The 20,135-nt window shown below is 40.0% G+C and overlaps 1 protein-coding gene across 5 annotated transcripts in view; it reads left to right on the top strand.

Moving 5' to 3' along the window:
- ORC3 (origin recognition complex subunit 3) overlaps window positions 1-16,394 on the top strand; it is a 62,042-nt gene extending 45,648 nt beyond the window's left edge. The window contains exons 14-20 of one of the 5 annotated variants that reach the window (XM_058660908.1): window positions 2,409-2,542; window positions 6,176-6,252; window positions 7,089-7,189; window positions 11,396-11,537; window positions 13,141-13,257; window positions 14,049-14,176; window positions 16,286-16,394. In XM_058660908.1, coding sequence (XP_058516891.1) covers window positions 2,409-2,542; window positions 6,176-6,252; window positions 7,089-7,189; window positions 11,396-11,537; window positions 13,141-13,257; window positions 14,049-14,176; window positions 16,286-16,379 — 793 coding nt within the window. In that variant the 3' untranslated portion in view covers window positions 16,380-16,394. Of the gene's footprint in view, window positions 1-2,408; window positions 2,543-6,172; window positions 6,253-7,088; window positions 7,190-11,395; window positions 11,538-12,953; window positions 13,060-13,140; window positions 13,258-14,048; window positions 14,177-14,605; window positions 14,740-16,285 lie in introns of those variants that run through there. The other 4 variants (XM_058660905.1, XM_058660915.1, XM_004580401.3 and 1 more) reach the window with 4 other exon arrangements.
- The last annotated feature ends 3,741 nt before the right edge of the window (window positions 16,395-20,135 follow it).

Genomic DNA, 20,135 nt, shown 5'->3' with positions numbered 1-20,135 from the left:
GTTGTTGTCTCATTGTTAGAAATCATATAACATTGATTTTTAGATTGGACTTTTCAGGGTTTTTCAAAGTTGCTTTATAATGGCAGTGTTCTTGATAATTCTATTGGAAGACCTTTGCATTTGCCACGGACTGTCCATTTTTTCCTCTAGCTTATTCTCACGATCTTAGTTTATATAATAGTCTTTAAGCATAAATGACTGGCTTTTCTCCCTGATCTTTTTCTTTTCTTTAAAGATTATATTTATTCATGTATTTGAATGCGAAACAAAGAGAGACACAGAGAGATCTGGTTCATTCCCCAAAAAGTCACAATAGCCAGGGCTGAGCCAGGCCAAAACCAGGAGCCTGGAACACCATCCTGGTATCCACCTGAATGGCAAGGGTCCCAAGTATTTGGACCGTCTTTAGCTGTCTTTCTAGACACATTGGCAGGAAGGTAGATTGAAAGTGGAGAAGCCATTACTCAAATTATTGCTAAAGTAGGGGATATTGGAGTCAAAGACATGACATAACATGCTACTCCACAACATTGGTCCCAAAAACACTTGGTCTCTGGTGTGGTGAAGCAGAACACAATTGCCCTGCAAGATGATTGTTTTGAATGAATGCTTCGTGATTTTCTCTCTTAGGAAGACTTGTTTAAAACACATTAAATATCATATACTGTTTCTGAACCATTTACTTGAGGGTCATATTATTTCTTAAGTTGATTAAAGATAAATAGCTCTTTTGTAACATTAATGAGACCTATCTCAGATATGAGTTTGTTTTTCTTTTTTTTCCTTCTTATCCCTTTAATTTCATGCACTTATTTTTTTTTCCTTTTCAATTTTGATAGATTTTTGTCAGTGTTATTTGGTGAGTATTTACTTTGAAATAAAATGCTAGATAGAATTCATCAGAACTGGAAAGAATTTTCTCTCTGGCTCCGATTCTTCTCCTCCCATCTGCCCTTGAGTAGATAGTAGCCTCTAGTACTCTATGAAACTAATTTTGCTGAAGTCACCAGTAGCCACCATTATTTTAAGTATAATGGTAAATGCTGTCTTGATTCATATTAGCCTGTTATCTGAGGTGCTCAGATGCTCTTGGCTTTCCTTCTTCCTCAGTTCTGTCCCATCACAGTTATTGCTGGTGCCTTTTATTCTGCCTGGTATAATATTATGCCCCAAGATACAATTGTGAGCCCATCCTGCTCTTCTGAGCACCACCCTGCTATGCCCATCTGTTCACGTAATCCCTCCACTTGGATGTCCAATACCCTGCTCAAAATCAACAATGTCCAATAACTGAACTGGACATCTTCCCCCAGAAACGTTCTATCTTCCCACATTTTTTTCCCTTTCTGGTTGTTTAAGCTAAAAATTTAAACTCTTGTCTTCCAAATTTCTCAGAAGTCAGACCTCTTCCTTCATTGACACTGACATAATTCAAGTCAGTCACTCTCATCTGGATTATTGCAATGGCCTCCACATATACTTCCCTGAAAATTTTTCAAGAGGAAAAGCTACCACCTGCAGTATCTGCATCCCATATGGGCGCCTGTGTGAGACCCAGCTGCTCCACTTCCCAGTCCAGCTGTTTGTTAATTGCCTGGGGAAAGCAGTAAAATATGGTACAAGTGCCTGGACTCCTGTACCTACTTGAATGACTAGGAAGAAGCTCCTGGTTGATGGCCTCAGACTGACCTCGCTCCAGCCCTTGTGGCCATTATTGCTTTTATATATACACCTATATATTCATATTTATGTATAATTTTTTGATTTGGGTTTACATTTTGGTTTAAGGAACCAATTTAGTTTCTTTGTAGTCATAGTCTGCTTTGTGTCTTTTCTAAAAAAATTATTATTTGGAAGGCAGAGTTACAGAGAGAAAGGGAGAGACAGAGATCTTCCAACTATTGGTTCATTATCAAAATGGCTACAGTACCCAGGGCTGGGCCACATTGGAGTAAGAACTTCTCCCACTTGGATGCAGAGACCCAAGGAATTAGGCCATCCTCCGGTGCTTTCCCAGGTGTATTAACAGGGAGTTGGATCAAAATTGGAACAGTCCAGACTTGAACCAACCTGCATATGGAATGCTTGTTTCTTTTTCCCTTGATAGGCAAGTAAACTAAGGGTCAGACATGTGTAGTAAACTTGTTCAGTGTTACAAACATGGCAAATGCCAGAGCCAAGCCATAAACCCAGGCCTTTTTAAATGGTTTGAGTTAAGCTTTACCATGAGAATTGTTCAAAAATATTTCTGAATGTCAAATACAATAAGGAGAATATCTTCCCAGGGGGTTGGTATCTGTTAATGAAGAATGTATCTCATCTCCCAAGCAGAAACATTGAATATATAGAAAACGTTTTTAAGTATGTTAGTTCTGTTGTATTACATCTCCTGTCTTATTCTGTTCTAGGATGTTGGCAAAAGATGAATTGATGACCATGCTTCAGAAATGTTCCAGTGTTTTTAAGTCCTCTTCTGAAAATCAGCTTGACAACACAGCAAAGAAAATTGAGGAGTTCCTTGCTCAGTTTCAGAGCCTTGATGGTGAGAATATAATATCCTGCCCCTCTGCTGGCTTTGACATTGACTGAACTAAACGGACATGGAAAATACCAGGTTCTGATGTGTTAAGAAATGGAGAGATAAAGTAGTTCCTGATGAGTTGTATATACCAGATCTCAGATTATCACATCTTAGCAATCAGAAAGAGGCCGAGTGTTTCTCCTTTAGATTTGGGTTGAACAACACAGGGCAACAGATGGCATAAAACCTTTCTCCTCAAATGGACAGTTGGAGGACTTACCTAAGCACAGAAAATAGAAACAACAAATAATCAAAAGGATTAAAGAAAGTAGCAAAGCATCCTAATTATAGTCTCCTTTTAGATTTTTTTCTTTTTTTTTTAAGATTTGTTTTATTTTTATTGGAAAGTCAGATATACAGAGAGGAGGAGGGACAGAGAGGAAGGTCTTCCATCTGCTGATTAACTCCCCAAGTGACTGCAATGGCCAGAGCTGAGCCTATGCAAAGCCAGCAGCTTCTTCCAGGTCTCCCACACAGGTAAAGGGTCCCAAGGATATGCGCTGTCCTCAGCTGCTTTCCCAGGCCACAAGCAGGTAGCTGGATGGGAAGCTGGGCTGCTGAGATTAGAACCAGCACTCGTATGGGATCCCAGGAATACAAGGTGAGGACTTTAGCCACTAGACTACCGCGCCGAGCCTTAGATGCTTCTTCTTAAACATATCATCAAATCTTTGTAGATTGCAAAAGCACTGCATAAACCAATTGTAAGCCTGAAAAGTTAATATCTATGAACTGTTTCCATAACAGTGAGGTTCAGTGTTATGCTGATAACCAAAATATGTAGAAAGCTTTAATCTGATTCGCAAAAACTTGAATCTTTCAGTCCTATGTGAGTTAAAGCAGCCTGGCATTCCTCAGTATTAGAGGGTTCAAGTTTCCTTAAGTTTGCATGAGCTGCATGTGTATTTGCTGAATGCTGGAGGAGCCTGATCGCATATAGGAAGCCAGATTCTCCTCCGAGGTCTCTTAGAACTCATGGGCTATCATGGACTGAAAGTGATCATTACCTTTGCATAAGCTCTTCACTTTGCATAGCACAAAAATTTCACTGCTTTCCTCTAGGGAAAGTTTTGTTTTCTTTTGAAGTTTTTTTTTTTTTTTTTTTTTTTTTTTTTTGAAAGTCAAAGTTAAAAATAGGCAGAGAGAAAGCAAGGTAGAGATCTTGTATGTGCTGGTTCACTTTCCAGATAGCCATAGAGGCCTGAGCTATGCCAGGCCAGATTCAGAAGCCACAGACAACTTCAGGATCGTAAATGTGGGTAGCACAAACCCAAGAGCTTGCGCCATATTCTGCTGAAAGCTGCTTAGGCCATTAGCAGAAAGATATATTCACTGAGCAGCTGTTACTTTAACCAGCACCTGTGTGGGATACTTGCATTGCACGTGGCAGCTGTGCCACACACTGGGCCTGATTTAGGGAAGTTTTTAATGGATATTGCAAAAAGAACCAGCTTGGTTTATAAGGACATAGACTTGGACAGGACATGGTGAAAATATCTCACTTGTAATTATCATTTTAGTTTGTTCTGTTTGTCAAGTGTTCCTTTCTCTTAAAATTCCTCTGCATTGGGCCTGTGCAGTAGCCTAGCAGCTAAACTCCTTGCCTTGCATGCGCCAGAATTCCATATCGGCACTGGTTCGAATCTCAGCAGCCCTGCCTCCCATCCTTCTCCCTGCTTGTGGCCTGGGAGAGCAACCGAGGATGGCCCAAAGCCTTGGGACCCTTCGCCCCCATGGGAGACCCAGAAGAAGCTATGGGCTCCTAGCTTCAGATGGGCTCAGCTCTGGCCATTGCGGCCACTTGTACTGGTTGATTCCCCCGAGGTCTGTAATGGCTAGCACTGCCACGCTGAAGCAAGGACACAGGAGCTTCATATGGGTCTCCCATGTGGATAATGGGTGCCCAAGCAGTTGGTCCATCCTCTGCTGCTTTTTCCAGGCCTTTAGCAGTAAGCTGAGACAGGAACCAGTATAGCTAATGAGATGTCAGCATTGTAGGCGGCAAACTTTGCCCACTACACTACAGTTCTGGCCCGAGGAAACTGCTTCTATACAAATCCCTCCATATTCCTCCATAGCCAGTGAGTGCTCACACATAGAAGAGGAAGAAAACATTGCCTACCTGGAATGCCAGGTGCAGTCAGAATGAGGAAGTTCTCACATTTACCACATGGTTCCCCTTCAGGTTATCTGTGGGCATTCCTCTTTCGCCACTGCAGTATAATCTGAGCCCCTTTTCAGAATATGAAGCTTGTAAAGGGCCATGGGTTAGTGGCATTAAGTCCAGCTAAAGCCAGAAGATCCAGGGAGACAGAGTGACTTGAGATCACACAGCTAGTTAGGATAGAACCAATTCACTGTTTCTTTTTTACTCATGCATGATTTAAATGTCTTCTAACTATGATCACTGGATATAAGCAGTAGAATTGGTTTAACAATGATAAACTTCAATCTTTCACAGCATTAAATTCATAGGGATTTTTAACAAAGAAAGTGAAGAATCATTTTAATTAGAATGCATGTAACATGGAACAAGTGAGCAAATTATTTGATACGCTGACAATGAGTCAAAGAGTGCAGGTTTTCAGAATGGGAGGTAGGAGATTAAGATGATTAGCAAGATGAAGAATGAAAAATTCTACAAATCAAAATAAAACTACCATGTTTAAAAAAAATGTCTGTTTGAGATTATTCATTAATAAATGACCTTAAAATGCCTCATGTTGCGTAAGTAAAAATATTTGACTACATGCTATCTTTTGTTGCTTGGCATTTAATTTACACTGTTTGAGGTTTAATATGACAACTGGGGAAGTTTAAGTAGGGCAGAGTGATATATCAGATTTATTTTTAAGGCTGTGCTATGTTGATGAGATTAGACAATGAATTAAATAGCTATTTTAATCTTAATGTCTTTCTAGAGCTAGAAAATATCCTTAGCTTAAAAGAAAGTTCTTTTTTGGGAACAGTACATATTTTCCAGCTTTACTTAAGACAGGAGGTCTTAGATTTAGGCCAGATGGTCCAGTTCACATCCCTGCTTTTAGAAGATATCAGGGTTTTACGGTGTCCAGAAGCAGCTCAGTTACACATTTTCCTGGTCAACCCCTCCCCCCGCCCCTGCTGTTGCTGAAAGAACCATGATACACTGTACGTTCTCCTAGGTGAGTTGAACACTGTCACATGGTATACTCATTATGCTGAAATACATTGTTTCAGCTACAGAAAAACTGAAGTCAGCTAGGGTGTAGGATGTGTCAGTTACAGTCTTGGCACGATCAAAGGAAAACAATGTAAGTTTGTATGATTTTTTTAAAAGCTGTTTATAACAGCACAAATATTTGAGGCTTTTGGCTGTTGCTTTGAGTGGTTTTCCTTTGGTTATATTGTTTTCACTTTGGTAACAGTTCTGAAATTCAGTAGCTAGCTTTGTGAAAAAGCCTCATGACAGCTTACATTCTGTAGTATTTATTGATGTTTAGCTTCTGGACAAAATTATTTGAGTAAAGCTTTTACTTTGGATTAGTACAAATGTGTGTTCTCTTGAATTGGATTTACTGTAATTGATATATATTGGTTTTGTATTAAAAGCAGATGTCAAGGAGGAAGAAGACAGTTCTGGGTCACAGGCAAAGGGACTTCAGAAGACAGACCTCTATCATCTTCAAAAGGTCAGGCCACTCTCTTTTCCTTCCAGCTACATCATGTGAGACTCCCTGTTTCCATTTGTGCCCCGGATTAGCTCTGCCTTAATGTCTTTGTTTTCATTTTTAAACCACAATTAGGAATAAAGATGTCTGTTAATTCACTTATAAATTAAATATCCTGTTTATCCCACAGCCATCCTCACAATCCATGTGCTGCTCAGTCTAGAGTTTACTAGCCAACATAGGTGGAAGCTGGTCCTGCAAGCTCAGGAAAAAACTGAAGTGATTCTATGGGAAAGTGGAACGTGGTGGCAAAAAAAGTCAGGTTATCTGATGTGTTTTGCTGTGTGAGCGAGTTGAGTTTCAGAAGAGCCATAATCAGTTGGCATATTTTTCTGCTTCTGACCTACCTATTCACACTAGATTCGAGCCACAATATTTCTGCTAATATTGCTTCTCTGATAATTCTATTTTTGGAATCTTGATTGTCAAGGAACTTTGTTTTATCCTGATACCAAATTATAGAGAAAAATTTATATCCAAGTGAAACAAAACACATGGAATTTGTTTTGCTAGTTGTCAGAAGGCAAGGTTCTTCTCAATCCTTTTCTTTAAAGACCTAAGAATATGCGCAGTGAATACTCTGCCATGTAACTTCATCACTGCTTTTTTTCTTTCTCTGAAAACTTATGTGTATATACTTAAAAACCAGACTTCAACACTAAAAGTAAGCAATACCCATCTTGATCTGGTTCCTTTTCATCTTATGGAATGGGCACCATTTGCTTCCAGCTGAGCAAGAGAATCTGGTGGTTTGTTGGCTCTGAGTCACCTGAAAAGTTATGTTCTTTCATCCGTAGTCCCTCCTGGAAATGAAGGAGTTAAGAAGAACAAATAAGAAGCAAACCAGGTTTGAAGTACTCAGAGAAAAGGTTGTGGACTTCATTGACTGTCTGGTGAGGTAAGTTAAGAGTCATAAATTGTGCTTTTTTTCCAAACAACATGATATAGTCATGTGGCCCAGGATATTTTCTCCTAGATTAGACTATCCTTTTCATTTGCTCCATTCAGCTTCAGCTTGTAATTTTCCTTTTCTGTTCTTACCAAGGTGTCAGATCAAATGATCAAGTTCATTAATTCCCTGTCAGTTCCAGGAAGCAAGTTTAAATATGATTTAGTTCATTAGACCAACTGGAGAGAAATTTCGGGATTAGAAAATATTTTTCCCTCTTCTAATACCAAAATGTTCACATTATACTTTATCTTTGCTATGTCTTTGCAAGGAGTTTGCCTGTTTCCTGGATCTGGTCCAATTCCAGGAAACAAACGACTCACCATGCTGCTCTATTTCGCCCTGAATAAAGAACTTACAAAAATAGTAATGTAACTCGGATTTGGGCAATAAATTCATATGGAGACATGCTCAGTAAATACAGAAGCCTACCTGTGCAGTCTGGATCTTAGCAGGATTCCTTCCTGGGCAACCCAGATCATCTTGAGTCAAGAATTTCCCAAAGCTGCTTTAGTATCTATTTAAGTTACTGTTCATGAAGTCGGATATGCTATACTTAAAACCGAGAAATGTGCAGAAGAAATTAAATGTTTAAATAGAAAGTGGGAAAAATGAAAACCCTCTATTCTGTTTTTTTAACACTAATTCAAACCCAACAATAGACGAGGCATTGAATATAGTACGGAAAAAACAGATGCTCAGTTTCTGAAGGTGGAGTGCTTGCCTGGTAAATGCCATGTCCTTCCTGGAAGGAAGAAAGTTCCATTTTCTAGGACATGGCAGGGGTAGAGTCATTGTTTCTCATCATTAGGGAGAAGTTGCTAATGCTACACAGGAAGTCTAAAGTGGTTGACCAAGTATTAACAAAAAAGGTTCAGAAGTATGTATCTCTTTAGCAGTGAAGCACTGCAACAATAAGCAGACCTTCGTCGTGAAAAATTATGATCTGAAACTTAAGAGTTAACCCCGCCCTGCCAGGTCTTGCTGTTTGCTCATGTAATGTCTAGCCCAAGCTCCTCATTCTTCCCTTTTACTGTACTGTGACCGTTGTAGTCACTAACAGTAGCTTTGCAGTATGATTTGGCCTTGATAAGCAGTTGACTTCAGGTGGCAAGGTTCACAGGACAGGGTGCATAGCTCTCGGCAAAAAGTGACAGGTGAGAGAGTAAACTGCCGCATTTTAGAGCCTAGACTGGGGTGCCACTTTATAAGTTAATGCAGCCACGATTTTGTAGGCCTTGTTGATTCTAATCTTAACAGTTGGGACAGAAATATCTCTTCAGAGTAGTACCTCTCATCTGCTTGTAAATTCTCACCTGAATCTGAAATAAACATTATGCAGTTCCCTAAATGCCAGACTCATTTATTTCTTATTCTCATTGCAAATAAGTTGTAGAAGTGTATTTTTACACCAGCCTCCAAGTCTGTAATTGGACAAAAAGTCTATTATTTTGTTCTTATTATCATTTATCTTATGTAGCCCAGTAGAAACAAAATAAAGGCAGGTGGTTTTATTATACCTCTGATGGAGGTTCTCCGAAGACATCTACAAAGGTTTCTCACCTTGAGAATTGTCCGAAACTAAAGCCATTTAAAAAGGAGAGGAGTGCAAGTGTGACGCAATAGCTGGAGGCTCCGAAATTAAGTCTACCTGGTTGCTTATTAGATTTCCAATCATTATTACCTAGTAGAGACTTCAGGAAGGTTTCCGAATGGCAGCCATGTGTGTAATAATTGAGAACGTGCTATATTAGGCTGGTGTAGCAACTTTATGGTAAGAAGTTACAAATTGGTAGTTAGCCAGCATTAGAGACAAGAAACATCACAGATAACATTTCCTGAGAAGTTTTGGGGTTTAGAATGCAGATCTTTTGTGAGAGTCAAGTCTGTTAATTGTTAGACCAGTGGAACACAAATGGTTAACTCTGCATCTGGTAAAACTGGGCACAAGCAGAATGACCTTGAAGATGGCACACTGGCATTTCCTTGCCTAAGATTCTGCTGGCTTGACTCTTTTATAGTTCCTTGCCAGGGACATCTTAGGATAAGACCAGTGTGTATTGTTGAGTCCAGTAAGCATGCATTAAGGGGGTTTTTGCTCATACAGGCCCACATTACCACAGGTGGATGCAGGTCTCTGCAAAAATACGTGGCCCTTTTCCATACACATGGCATAAAAAGACAAGTGCCCAAAACCTGAGGGGCCTTGTGTCAGACTGCCCCACTTGCTGCCCAGGTGAGCCAAAATCCTACTTTACTGTGCTTTCTTCTACAAGGAAAGCCTTTTCTAGCTTGACTTATTGTCTCCAAACCTATATCTGAAACTTAACAGTCAAAATTAAACACTTTTGGTAAATAGGGCTTGTTCAGTTGACTCTGGAAGAAGGAGAAGAATCTAGAAGTGGAATGCGTATAGTAATGCAAGAACAGATAAAAGAGGAGGGGTGAAGAGCAGTGTGTATGTTGACTGTGCTTTCACTCAAGCCACTGACACAAAAGAGTAAAGCAGGTGTAGGGGCAATCTCTAGAACTGGTACCAATTTCAGGAGCAAAGACAAGACACCTGGAAGGACATGCCCGTGGTGGCTGCACTAACAGACGATTTTGTTCTGCCTGGGCTGGTAGGAGAATGAACCAACACAGTCTGTAATGTCTTTCATTAACCCACAGTGGAAAAAGAAAATCTCAAGTCACATGTTAAGGTTTTTTTAATATTTATTTTTATTAGAAAGGCATGTTTACAGGGAGAAGGAGAGATCTTCCTTCCATTGGTTCACCCCCAAATGACCAACCACAACAGCTGGAGCTGAGCTGATGTAAAGCCAAGAGCTTATTCTTGGTCTCAAAGCTTTTGGTTATCTTCTACTGCTTTCCCAGGCCATAAGCAGGGAGCTGGATGGGAAGTGGAGCTGCTGGAACATGAACTGCGGCCCATATGGGACTCTGGCACTTGGAAAGTGAGAATTTAGACATTGAGGCATTACAACTGGCCCACGTTTAAGTTTAAAAGTAGTTGTTTAAAAGACAGAGAAATAGGGAGACAAAAAGAGAGAGAGAAGAGGATTTTCTATTTACTAGTACAGTGCCCCATGTCCACAGCTTCCAGGGTTAAACCACAGCAAAGGGAGGAACCAGAAACTCAGTCTAGGCTTCCCATGTTGGTAGCAGTGACGATTACTTGAGCGATCACCTGCTGCGTGTCAGAGTGCATAGTAGTCAGGAGATGGAAAGGAGAACAGACCCAGGCACCCCGGCAGGCCACTCATCTCCAGTTTCCTTAAATTCATCCAGGCTGCAGGCAAACATTTAACGCTTCAAGAACTAAATGCTTGCTCTAATAGAGGATGTAGATACCCATTTTTCTAAAAAGTTAACTATGAAATGTTCAAGTAATGTGTATATTTATGACATTCCTTTTTGAAATAGTTTCTTTTAGTGTAAAGTTTGGAAGAAGCTTTGAAAAACAAGTACTTCTTGGGCCCAACGCAATGGCTCAATTGGCTAATTTTCCATCTTGCAAGTGCCAGGATTCCATATGGGTGCCTATTTGTGTCCCAGCTGTTGAACTTGCTGGCCAGCTCCGTGCTTATGGCCTGGGAAAGCAGTAGAGGATGGCCTACAGCTTTGGAATCCTGTACCAGCAAGGGAAACCTGGAACAAGCGCCTGGCTTTGAATAAGCTCAGTTCCAGCCATTGTGGTCATTAGTGGTCTCTACATAAATCTGCCTTTCCAAAAAAAGCATCCTTTAAAAACTTTTAAAGAGTTATTTAATTTTTTAAAAGAGTTACAGAGAGAGGAGAGCCTGAAATCTTCATCTGCTTGTTCACTTCCCAAGTGGTAGTAAGGCCAAGACTGGGCCAGGCCAAACCTGAGTCTGACACGTGGGTGCAGGATTGAAAGCACTTGGGCCATCTTTTGCTTTTAGATTGGAAGTGGAGCAACTGATACCTAAACTAATGCTCATATGGGATGCTGGCACATCAGTCCTAAGAAGTAAATTTGAAGTAAAACTGTGCATTGGGCCTGATACTTGGATTTTTCTCTCATTTCATTTTGTTCAGTCTGTGGCAAGAAGTCCTCCATTGAGCACAGACAAAAATGAAAACAAACCCTTGCTTATCTAGAATCTAATACTAGACTTTGGCCTTTTTCAGAGATTATCTTTTGCCTCCTGAGACACAGCCTTTGCATGAGGTGGTTTATTTCAGTGCTGCCAACATCCTTCGTGAACACTTAAATGCTGCTCCACGAATAGCCCTCCATACTGCACTCAACAATCCTTACTATTATCTCAAGGTAAGAAACAGATTCAGTTATGAGGTTAGCCTGGGAGTTCCCTGTTACAAAATGGTATGAATTTTTAGCTTTAGTTTAATGAAAGTTGGCAGCTTAGGACCTAGATTGCACTAATTCAATCTTGGAAGTTTTCTTACCCAGTGAAAACAGCAATCTGTAGTCAACTAATGGCAACAATTTTTGACCATTTTCAACTGTCTGCCCTTTGTGTTATAAACCCAGCCAGGTAGGTACTAAGATTCAAAAGTGTGATGCTTGCTACTTCTCCCCTGAAAATAAAGGTTTCTTACAGGTGTAACCAAATAACAGATGAAACAGAACAGCCTGGTGAAATTAAATACCGAGATGGCTGCATCTAATGGATAAGGAAAGTCAGTTTGGATTTGCATCAGAATCTAAAGGAAACAAGGGTCTGAGTATCTTTAGGAAGCTTGATGCAGAGTTTGGCAACTAACCCATCGAGCCGACTCCTAAGCAATACACTACGTTAAATCCAGAGAGTTACTGTTCCTAAAATATTGTAAGGACAGCTTACCCATTTAGAATTTTAAAACTAGCTTTCTTATAGCCAGGTAAGATGTTCACATTAAGGAGAGAGGAAAAAGGGAGAGAAAAGAATATTTTGGGAAGAGTTGTCAGATAAGTTACTTAGATATCAACTCTATGACAGCATGAATCTCTTGGTTATCAGTTTCTTGTTGCAAAATGGCACACAAACATGCCAAGTGAAGCCAGGGAATAGAAACAGTATAAATGAACCTGTGGTTCTCAAAGATAATAGGAGATAATTTTAATAATTTTTATATTTACATAGCAAATGAGCTATTGTTAACAAAAAGTCACACATTAAAACTCTTAATCCTGACCTAGATATATATGTTAAGATTTTGTCATTCTTAATAACCATCATGGAATTCAAATAGTTGTAAAACCACTGAAGGCTTCTAAAAGGGCTTAAAATCTACAGTACTGACAATTTACATTCCCAGTCATGGTAGGCTTTAAAGATTTATTTTTCTTGGCAGATTACGGAGAGGAGAGACTGGGGGTCTTCCATTTGCTGGTTCACTCCCCAAATGGCCGTGATGGCCATAGCTTTTTTTGCATCTCCCATGCAGGTGCAGATTCCCGCAGCTTTGGACCATCCTCCACTGCTTTTCCAGGCTACAAGCAGGGAGCTGGATGGGAAATGGAATGTCTGGGACATGAACCAACACTCTTGGGAATCTGATGCTTGCAGGCAGAGGATCAGCAAATTGTGCCACTGCACTAGCCCTGGGTTGTACAGTTTTATGAAATAATCCCAAAGAATTCTATAAACTTTTTATGACAATCAGAAATGCACTATAATCTCAGAAATTAACAATTATTAACCTGAGAAGTGTACTTGAATTCTAAGAATGTTCTTGTGTCTAGGAGCCAGAGGGACTTTGACCAAGGCCTAAATCTAAACCAGAACTGGATAACTCCGGAAGAGTAGTAGACTAAAAGGACACCAGAGATACTGATGTTCTAAATCTAGGTTAAGGGTTGCATCAATGTCTGAGTTGTATTCCTCATCATCTGAAAAGAGTAGTTACCTTACTTCACTGTATGTTTTTAGAATGAAGCCCTGAAAAGTGAAGAAGGCTGCATTCCCAATATTGCCCCAGACATCTGCATAGCATATAAGCTGCACCTGGAATGCAGCAGGCTAATCAACCTTGTGGACTGGTCAGAGGTAGGTTAAAGAGACAGAGCAGACTGTATTGTTCTAGTCTGCTATATGGAACTTTACTAGAACACTTTCTTTTATTACCTTGTAACTTATTTTTCAATACCTTGTCTTTTGTTTGGAAGGGTAAACTGCCTGGTATTTTCACACTTTAAGAAACACCACAACTCCCAAACTGCTGTTTTCTGATCTCACACTCTTCAACCCAGCCAATTCTGTGTTGATGCCAGATCAAAATAAGTATGTAACATAACTGGATACTTGGCATTAAGCAGAAGCTAAACAATTTAGGTTGTTATTCCACAAAATAAAGCATATTATTATCTAGAATTTCCCTTTTTACGTTACATTTTTAAAAAATGGAATGACTACAAAACAGATTTTGCAATCAGGAAGTACAAGGAACACTTGGTAAAACATGAACTGTTAAAAACCCTGGGTTTACAGATGTCTTACACTATTTGAAAATATCCATAATTGGCTGCTTATAAGAAAAACAGACAATTCCCTAGGTGAGGAAGATTGATAGAGAAAATGAGGCTTGTTTACCTTTGGATACGTTGCTTCTTAACGTTCTTTGAAACAAGATTATTATAAAGTTACATTTTAACGTTGTAATTGAATGCTCCTTAGGTCTAGTTTTCAGAATCTGAAATGTGATATACTTAGAAACAAATGTGCCAGCTATCAAGCAGCAGTATTGGATTTGGCTTAATTACAAAACCATCGGAAGTATAATAAAAGATGTTTGGCAACTGTGGAAATTTTTATTTTCCTCTGTCTTATGTATTCAAAAGGCTTTTGCAACAGTTGTCACAGCTGCTGAAGATATAGATGCAAAGGCTGCACCTTCTGAAGAAATGAGTGAAATTATCCAGTATCCTTTTATCAGCTCTACATTGGTCCAGACACACATAAAATGTAAGTTTATAGATCTATGAATCTTCACTTGGATATACAGACCTTATTATGGTATTAGCCATAACATACCCAAGTAATTGTTACATTCTAGATACTCAAAAAATTTTTTTCCTGCTTATATTCCAAAACTTGCCAAAATGAAACTGTCATTGAATCTTGCATTTTGCTAATATACTCTCAGGAATAGTCATGGGGTGAGGAAAAGGATGTAATTTTTATCCTATGTGAAAAATTAGATTTAGGCATTACATCCTTTTTGTATGTGTGTTTGTGGATTCTAATTTCATTTCATACTTCTCAGGAAATGAATATAGCTTAATTTAGGAATGAATGTTTAAAATGTCTATTTGTCAACTAGTACTTTATCACTGAGACCTTAACCTATTTTTGTCAAAAATACAACACAGCCAATTTCCTTAGCCTTATTCTCCAGTGCTCGGTTTATCAGAGCCGTTTCTGAATTGGAACTTTTAGGATTTATAAAACCAACCAAACAGAAGACTGATCATGTGGCACGACTAACATGGGGAGGCTGCTAGAAAGAAAATTATTGCATTACACTGCACTTACCTGGGAAAGGTTCATATTTACATACCATTAGTGGCAACCATTTTCCTAAGAAATAAATAGTTCCCATGTGATGTTTCACTAAAGACACCGCTAACCCAAACAGGTGTAAGTCATTTTTACAGTAGTTTAGAATCCAACAATGATTACATTTTAACTAAAATCTCCTACAGGTTATATTAATTACTATACTAAGTCATTACTAAGTTATAAGTAAGCCATTCTTACACACAGTATAGAAATGTAGTAAATTCTTTTATCCAGGAATAAATTATTTGCAATTGGCTTAGCAATACTCATTCCGCTCTTTAGTATGTATAGAGTAACAAAAAAACTTTCTCCTGGCTATTTCCCAACATCCTAAACTACCAGTCTCCCGTGTAATGGCAGTGCATGTTCTACTTCTGGATGACCCATCGTGGAGTCTTAGGAGTCTACAAGGCCTTTAAACTACAATCCCGACTTTAAAAACAGATTCAAAAAGCCCAAATGAAAAGGTTCTTACACCACCTTATCATCAACACTGAATGAAACAAAGATACCTAAAAGCTCATTATGGCTTGTTCTTCCCAAGAGAATTCCAATCACCTTGCCAAACAGCACTGTGGAAGGGCGGAGGGGTGGTGGGGAAGAGACTGCGTTTAGGAAAAACTGATAAAATGCTTTCAGAATCACAATGCTAAAGTAGCCTCTTATTCAGGAGAATCTAAGCACCTGAAAACACACACAGAGAACTGTCACCTTAAAGTTAAGAAATGTGGACCTGGCGGCGTGGCCTAGCAGCTAAAGTCCTCACCTTGAACGCCCTGGGATCCCATATGGGCGCCGGTTCTAATCCCAGCAGCTCCACTTCCCATCCAGCTCCCTGCTTGTGGCCTGGGAAAGCAGTCGAGGATGGTCCAAAGCTTTGGGACCCTGCACCCACGTGGGAGACCTGGAAGAGGTTCCAGGTTCCCGGCTTCAGACTGGCGCAGTACCGGCCATTGCAGCTCACTTGGGGAGTGAATCATTGGACGGAAGATCTTCCTCTCTGTCTCTCCTCTCTGTATACCTGACTTTGTAATAAAAATAAATCTTCGAAAAAAAAGTTAAGAAATTTGTGGTAGGTATCAGAGTATATTGACTGAAATCCCAACTCTATGCCCAATTCTAGCTTCCCACTAATGTAGATTGTACAGGCAACAGATGATGGCTCAAGCAGTGAGTCCATACTACCCACAATGGAGAACCTGATTTCAAGTTCTGGCTCCTGTCTTCTGCCTGGCCTTGTTGTAATGTTATTGCCATTTGAGGAGTGAACCAGCAGAAGTATCAGTCATCCTTGGGGATGGGGCGTGGTTATCCCTAAATGGGGGACATGAATCTGGACCTTTGTCAAATGGACATGACCAAATAAATTTCCTTTGTGTAAAGTCTATGAGAGTCATGTTACCTTTTATATCAGCTGCCCTTTTTCTTAGTCATTCTCCTCTAGCTAGTTGTGCCCTGAACCATGAGTTTTCATTTGTTTGAACAATGGTTAATAAAGGGATTGTCTTTGTTTAAGTAAGAAAAGCAACAATGAAGGTTTCCCAATACTTCATGTCATTTTAATAACACCATTTCTGTATACAGGGTGGTTTCCTCCAACTCTTCAATGATCCAGATAACCACCAGAAAATCTGTTTAGAAACCATTTCTTTAAACAAGACCCCTAAACTCTTAGAGTTTAGAGTAGAATCAGATTCTCCTTTCAGGATGGGTTGTCTGAATGGCCCTGCTTTGCTTCCAATTTTGTTAAGTATTTAACTTCATGTGACTTTTAAATGTAGTTATACACTGCTTAAAGATTAGGTTAGGCAAGACCAGCAAGACAGAAACTGTCCTATTTTCATAGAGAATATGCAAAGAGTTATAAAATTTATAAAATTAAAACACACAGCCCTCATTTGTATTAAATATTGGAGTACTCTGAAGCCAGCCTATGTATTGTTGGTTAATTCCGTGTGTATTCCCTAATCCAAGAAAAACCTACTCAAAAGATTTTATGGGATATTCCAATTGACTGAGTTAATGATATATTGACGTGATATAGTCATTCAAAGCCCTTCTCTAGGCACTGTGACCAAAGATCCTTGCCTTCACTGCATTTTAGCAGAAGGAGTAGAGCAAGTATGTTATGGAAGAGTAGGAAGCAGAGTGTCAGGCTGCCATCTTAAATATTGGTTACAGCAGGCCTCACTTAGATGAGCAAAAAAACTCAAAAGAATTACCCCGTGAGGTCTTCATGGTAGAAGCACTCGAGGTGCAGAACAGCAGTAACTGATCCTAATGCAAGAGTGGCAAAGGTGGCCATTGTGGGTGAGGTAGAATGAGCAACAAACTGAATGCTAAGTGGCTGTGGTGGGGTGAACTCCAAGTACAAAAAGACCACTTTAAGCTCTGACTTGGTCCTTTGAAGGTCTCAGCTGTTGTGAGAAGACAATGGGATTAATGAATGAAGAGATCCAACTGGGGCAAAGCAAAATCCAATGAAGAGACCACTGAAATAACCTTGGCAAGCCAGGACCTCCCATGTTGACATTTTGGCAGCGATTTTACCTGGAAACCAAGATTCCATAAGGAAGTTCAAAACTACTTTTGGCTGAAAACCTAGAACAGAACTGTCATTAATTCATCAGAAACATATGGGTAGAAATTTTCTAAGAGACGAAAATAAGGATTTTGGTTTGGGACACAGTTTTGAAATGTGTATTACATACTCATGTGGAGATGTGGAACAAGAAGTTGAACATAACCTGCCTGCTATAGTTAGGTAAAGATACTGACATAGAGAAACTGGCTTTAGTGGAGAATCAAGATGGCCGAATAGGGTTAAGACACGTTTATGCGGACGGAAAAACATTTAATCAGGATGAAGCAGAGAGGACATATTTCAGGAAATAGGAAGGGACAGAACAACAGCAGAGGGGTACCTGGAGACTGACCAACACAGGAAAGCAGCGGATACAACGGTGTGGTGTTGCAGAGACTGATACTCCAGCACGGCGATCTGAACTCCACCAGCAACCAGGTGGGAAGGGACTTTCACTGGGAGCTTGGATTGTGAACCCAGACAAAGAACTGTCCGTTCTACTGGTACGTTTGATTTGATCAGGAGCAGACACAGAGCAGCAGATCTCAGACGGGCAGTGCAAGAACAGAGTGGATTCCATAGCCCAGTCAGCCCCTTAGAGCTGAATTGGGCGCCATTTTGTGTAAGGAGGAAAGGGCAAGGGAAGGGACTGAGCATGCGCTGAGCTGGGAGTTAGCTCATTTCTGTCTCAGTGAACTGCAACGATGTGGCATTCTACGGGTTCCACCAGGGCAGGTCTGGATAGCCCTCGGATCTGACAACCAGCAGATCAAGAACTGTAGTGGTTGTATATCAGGCGCCATTTTGCGCACTGTGGCAATAGCTTTGGGATTGCAGGGGACAATAGCGAACTGCGCATGTGCTGATCTCGCGAGAACTTGCTGAGGTCCGTGATTGCACTGGTCTGTCAGGAAAATAATAGCAACTGTGGCAGCCTACTGGCCAAAGCAGGTCCGTGTGGCACCTAGACCCAAAGCCCAACAGGTTCCAACAAGATCAGCGCCACCAACAACCTAACTATATAGGACACCTGGTGTCTCTCTAATCCTGGGACCTGCTCTAACCGGAAGGGGGAGAAAGGTTGCAGAGACAATGGTGCAGCCTCAGCATGGTATCACAGGAAGTGGAGAGTGGTGAGCCAAGAGCTGGGGCTGTGGAGACCACGGTGGAAATCTGACATAAGAACCCAGACCTGGAACTCACTGGAGGTTGTGGCACAAGTGGCTGCAAGCAAAAAGTTGTATACCAACTGCAATAAGTAAAATTGCATTGCAGCCCTGTGGGTGACACAGCTTAGAAACCTGCCCCAAGGAGAAGACTCTGCTAACCAGAAGTACAATGATCAAGAGCAAAAGAAGAGACAAAAGCACAATGAATATTACTGAAAACTCCCCTGCAAAGGAGCAAAACCCTATGCCAACCCCAGAGTTAACTGAGGAAGACATCGAGAAAATGGGGCACACAGAATCCATAAGACTCATTTTAAAGATTCTGATCAACAATGAGAAGCTCATGCAAGAGTTCAAAGAATTTAAGGAAGCAATAAAGCAAATCAAGGCTGGTATATCAGAAATTAAGAACACAGTAGAGCAAATTAAGAGTACAGTGGAGAGTCTCCAAAATAGAATGAAGCAAGCAGAAGAAAGAATCTCAAAATTAGAAGATATTTCCTGTCATCAGGGGGAAGCAAACAAAAATCTGGAAGCGGAACTGGATCAGGCCAAAAAAAGTATTCAAGAATTGAAAGACACTATTAAGAGGCCAAATATAAGAGTTATGGGAGTCCCAGAAGGTGCAGAAAGAGAAGCTGAGTTTGCAAATGAATTTAATGAATAAAGGAAAATTTCCCTAATCTGGAGAAAGATTGGGAAACAAGTTCCAGGAGGGGCACAGAACTCCCAACAGGCTTGATCAAAAGCGATCTTCACCATGACATATGATCTTCAAGCTCATTTCAGTTGAACATAAGGAAAAAATCCTTAAATGTGCATGTGAAAAAAATCAATCGGCATATAAAGGAATGCCAATTAAGCTCACAGGAGATCTCCCACAGGAAACTATAGGCAAGAAGAGAATGGAGTGACATATTTCAGATTCTAAAAGAAAAAAATTGTCAGCCTAGGATAACCTACCCAGCAAAACTTTCTTTTGTCTTTGAAAATGAAATAAAATTCTTCCACAGTCAAGAAAAGCTAAAAGAATTTGCCTCTTCCAAACCTGCCCTACAAATGATACTTCAAGAAGTTCTCTTGACAGAAAAGAGGAATAGCACCAACCAAAACCAAAGGCAAATGGGAAGAAGATCCCAGTAAAATGACAACAGAAGACTAAACCAATGAACAACCCATTCCTAAAATGAGAGGACCAAAGTAACACCCATGTATATTAAACTCTGAGTGTAAATGGCTTAAGCTCAATTAAACATCATAGATTAGTACACTGGATTAAAAAAACAAAACCCATCTGCTTATTGTCTGGAAGAGACACACTTCAACAAAGATCAGCAGAAACTATGTCACATGGGTTTTGTTGGGTTTTTTTAGTTTTCATCTCTTCAAAACACTTCCTTCGGATTAAATCATTCAATGACTCGTAGATCATGCAGTGGTATCATTTTCTTCAAGAAGGTTCTTGATTTTAATTTCTTCAGCTACACATTAGACATTTAGTAGCACGTTATTTAACTTCTGGATGTTGTTAATTTCTTTTTTCTCCCGGATGTTGATTTTGTTTTGTGGCTCTTAAGGGGATGTATAGTAGCTGTATAATGGAGACTGTCATA

This window comes from Ochotona princeps, chromosome 1 (genome assembly GCF_030435755.1).
Source record: "Ochotona princeps isolate mOchPri1 chromosome 1, mOchPri1.hap1, whole genome shotgun sequence".
NCBI lineage: Eukaryota > Metazoa > Chordata > Mammalia > Lagomorpha > Ochotonidae > Ochotona > Ochotona princeps.
Note: the sequence above shows the minus strand (reverse complement) of the source record. Positions and strands in the feature narration are given on the sequence as shown.